This window comes from Oncorhynchus keta, unplaced genomic scaffold (genome assembly GCF_023373465.1).
Source record: "Oncorhynchus keta strain PuntledgeMale-10-30-2019 unplaced genomic scaffold, Oket_V2 Un_contig_23193_pilon_pilon, whole genome shotgun sequence".
Taxonomy (NCBI): Eukaryota; Metazoa; Chordata; class Actinopteri; order Salmoniformes; family Salmonidae; genus Oncorhynchus; species Oncorhynchus keta.
The window spans coordinates 5,237-9,275 of record NW_026283254.1 but is presented as its reverse complement, the minus strand read 5'-3'; the positions used below and the strand labels follow the sequence as shown (position 1 = coordinate 9,275).

At 37.2% G+C, this 4,039-nt stretch overlaps 1 protein-coding gene across 1 annotated transcript; it reads left to right on the top strand.

The window, feature by feature from the left end:
* The first annotated feature begins 745 nt into the window (after positions 1–745).
* On the top strand, positions 746–3,687 carry LOC118374891 (uncharacterized). Its single transcript, XM_052505337.1, has 9 exons — positions 746–836; positions 1,496–1,515; positions 1,694–1,894; positions 2,076–2,362; positions 2,444–2,488; positions 2,705–2,744; positions 2,851–2,912; positions 3,250–3,334; positions 3,442–3,687. The coding sequence occupies exons 2-8, from the start codon at positions 1,500–1,502 to the stop codon at positions 3,325–3,327; spliced, it is 729 nt and encodes a 242-aa protein (XP_052361297.1). The 5' UTR covers positions 746–836; positions 1,496–1,499; the 3' UTR covers positions 3,328–3,334; positions 3,442–3,687.
* The last annotated feature ends 352 nt before the right edge of the window (positions 3,688–4,039 follow it).

Sequence of the window (4,039 nt, the reverse complement as noted above, 5' to 3'; positions counted from 1 at the left end):
AATGTACAGGGATACATAAGTCAATGGACTAAAGATGAGCTTCCACCATATTGTTTTCACCTGTCAAGTCTTTCCAATCAGTGCAGGTAAGAGGACAGATTTTTAAGCAATTGAGGCAAGCAAATAAATTGAAATGTGCTTGGTCTAACTACTGTTATGCACCTTATTAAAGCGGCAATCTGCTATTGGTACATACATTTTTGGACTTTTGAATTAATTATATATACATCCATTGATTCTTAAAGACTATAAATTCTAATTGCACTATGAGATTACAACTGTCAACCCCATCAGAACCCAAAATATAAGCTTGTTTTATTCCATTGTTTTTAAATGTGTAATTGTAAACAAACACTGTATAGCCTTAAACCATGGCTAAAACTATCATTTTGATATCATGGATGGTGGTGCATCCATAGCTCTGTCTATAAATGTGAGTGTGGTTACATTTTTCCAGCCCCATTCCTCAGCTGTTTACCAAATCAGTGGTGCTCACTTTGTTGTCTGAACTGTAGATTGCCCAGATGGTTGCGTTCATACAGGCAGCCCAATTCTGATCTTTTTTCCACCAATTTGGTCTTCTGACCAATCAGATCAGCTCTGAAAAAGATCTGATGTAAAAAGATATGTTGTGATTGGTCAAAAGACCAATTAGTGGAACAAAAATCAGAACGCAGCTGCCTGTATAAACTCAGCATTTGTGACTTTATGAAAAAATGGCCACCTCCCCTTATTATCTCATGCTGTTTAGTTTCACTTTCTCTTTGCTATTAAAACAGATCACTTTAAGCCACAACTGCAGTACAGTCAACAGAAAAGTTACCCATAGCTGCAGGGTAAGTCTATTTTCCTCATTTCATTTGACAATTCATGTTCAATATGAATACCATCAACTATCATTTACAGTTGGGTGGGTGTCGTGAAAGGTTTTGTGATAGAATATTAAATGATATCTACAGCAGGAATAAAACAGTACACTTGGTTATGTGGAAACTGGTAGTGCAGAATTGAATGGAATGTTTTTTAGGTGAGTAATTCTATGAATGTAGAATAGAACAGAGGCAGTAAGTACATTTACAATAACACATTACTTTCACTGTCTAATTCCAAGAAATCATGTGGTCCAGTGGAAGGAGTGAGGTGGTGAAGTGCTGGAGAGCTGCATACTGTGAAACATAAGAGAGTGAAAGTGAAAGTTTAGAATGTGAAATAGCTTCATGCTGATGTATGCAGTTCACACCATGGAGAAAGATCAAATCTAATGTTATTGGTTGCATACATATATTTAGCAGATTTTATTGCAGGTGTAGCGAAATGCTTGTGTTATCCAATCTAGTAATATCTAACAATTCACTACAATCAAAAAGTAAAATAATGGAATTATGAAATATATAAGACAGATGGTTTGCACACTGGTTGATGTACATGTTTTCCTATACTGAATGTATCTATCTAGACTAATAAACCCCTTTGTCTGTTCTTTCACTTTCTATAGATCCATGTTGGAACGCAGAGGTAATTTTCAACAGGACTCTTTTGTATAATATAATATTTTGATGAAGGGGTGCACTATAAAGTAAATGGTTAAACCTACAATGCTCTTATAGCTGGCTGAACTATGAACCAACTATCCATTGTGCCAATTAACAAAAACATTAACATTTATCAATGACCTTTCTTGACCTTAAATCAGTGGCACACAAGATGAAGTACTACACAGTTGAGACTGGCAATACTTTGGCTTCTCATATTCAGTTTATGAGACGACTCAACAACACCACAAGATGTTTTACGGAAGTCGAGTCGCCAGAGGAGAGTGATGTCATCATGGCTTTCTGTCCCATCGTCTCCCGCGCTGGGACTGATATTGAAGCAGCACTGCAACAGATTCCAAGTACAGTAACTCATCCCAAATATGACTTCCTAAACAATGTTATTTCCCTCTATACCAGATATTCTCTTTCTACACCAGTTTTCCTCAAATGTACCAACGGCATGAATGACATGACTACATTGTTTATTTGAGAGGCTTATTGGTTTATTTTGACATATTCCCACATTCTCTTTCTTGACAGAGGGTAAAGATGTCATTCTGGTAGTACTGCATCACATCTTCAACCCAGACTACACTGTACCTTTCAGCAGCAGACTAGTGACCAGAAGTGATGTCATACTCACAGTGGACTGTCTGTTCCATGAGAGCCTGGGAGGACTACTGGACTGTCCTCGCAATGATGCAGCAGTCAGAAATATTAGGCAGAAGTTTGACACAGTGGACTGTCTGTTCCATGAGAGCCAGGGACTACTGGACTGTCCTCGCAATGATGCAGCAGTCAAAAACATGAAGCAGAAGCTTTACAATGTATGATGTCAATTAATCATCATTTTGAATACAGTATCTCTGTATTTGATGTACTCATTCTTCCTCTCCTTCATTTTACAGACCAGAAGTTGTGGCTTTCTAGCTTGGATTCTAAACGGTGTCATGGTATGTCAAATCATTGCAAATTATAAAAGTAATTATACATCATCAACTACTATAATGAACAAAAATATAAACTCAACATGCTACAATTTCAAAGATTTGACTGAGTTATAGATCATATAAGGAAATCAGTCAAATTGAAATAAATTAATTAATGGAGCTGTTAAACAACAGTCAGAACTGTTGTGGATCTGACACAAGTCATTATTCTCTTTCCAGTGGGCAGTGTCTTCAGGCTACAACTACGTTTTCATTCACAGTAGGTTCTATTGTGTGGTCATTCATGTGGTCAATGTGATACAGTAATCATCACAGGTCAAATCAGCACTAACATCTTGTGTTTTATGTTTCCTAATCTTTTCAAGATACACGTCCCCCTACAAGGCCTCGTTCTGGCAGTCTATCTGTGATTTGGAGCAATATAATGGTTTGTCAAATCATTGCAAATGATAACACTACAGATGTAGGATCTTAATTTGATCACTCTTTTGTTGCTGAAATGCAAACAAGTAGTGTATTTGCGTTTTAAAAAGGCTTCTAAAGTTTGTAATTTCCACTATGAAGTTTCAGACTTGATTTGCCCTAACAAAGAATATCAACCCCTATAAAAATGTCCATGAACTATAATCCACATAACAATTCACATGTCTTGTTGCTGCAGAATTATAGAAGTGAAACGTATGGATGATGTCTGTCATAATGGAGCTGTTAAACAAGAGTCAGTACTGCTGTAGATCTCACACAAGTCATTTTTCTCTTTCCAGTGCACAGTGTCTTCAGTCTACAGCTACCTCTGTACATGGCTTTTGTATGTGAAGCGGTGCTTCTGGGACAATAATTAGGTTCAAAGTAGGTTGTAGGTTGTCATTCATGTGGTCATTGTAATTATAATAACCATCACAGGTCAAATCAGGACCACTAACATGTTGTGTTTCATGTTTTCTAATCTTTTCAAGATCCACATCCCTCTTCAAGATCTCGTTCCAGAAGTGATGAAAGCAGTTCCACTTTTGTACCAACAATGAATACATGCTAATTGTTTTTATGGATTCCATCTTTAATTTTATGGCCTACTTAAGAAAATGTCTTTACTTTTGATGTTAAGAGCACTTGCAGGTGTAATGTATAGAAATTGGGGCCGATATTAAAAATGTTAATAAAAATGAATGGAAAAGAATAAAGAAGAAACAGGATCTGTGGAAGGGGATGCATCTCAACATCACTGCTAGTTTGCACATACACCAGTGTAGCAAACAGTGGGGGGTAACCTGGGTTGCTTGACGCAAGAAAAACTTGCTAGCCACAAACTCAATACGGATAGCTTTCTCTTTTCGAGGTGTTTGGAACAGGCATACAAAGGCTTGACTTTTTCCAATAGTTCGATGAATAAGCTGAGCTAAGCTAAACATTTGTTTTCACCTTTATTTAACAAGGTTGGCCAGTTGAGAACACCTTTATTTAACCAGGTAGGCCAGTTGAGAACAAGTTCTCCTTTACCACTGCGACCTGGCCAAGATAAAGCAAAGCAGTGCGACACAAACAACACAGAGTTAC

What these genes read in the sequence shown, in the direction of transcription:
- LOC118374891 (XM_052505337.1), top strand. An exon ending in GGATTCTAAACGGTGTCATG is followed by an intron (nt 2,489 to 2,704) that starts GTATGTCAAATC and finishes TTCTCTTTCCAG; the next exon opens with TGGGCAGTGTCTTCAGGCTA. An exon ending in CAACTACGTTTTCATTCACA is followed by an intron (nt 2,745 to 2,850) that starts GTAGGTTCTATT and finishes AATCTTTTCAAG; the next exon opens with ATACACGTCCCCCTACAAGG.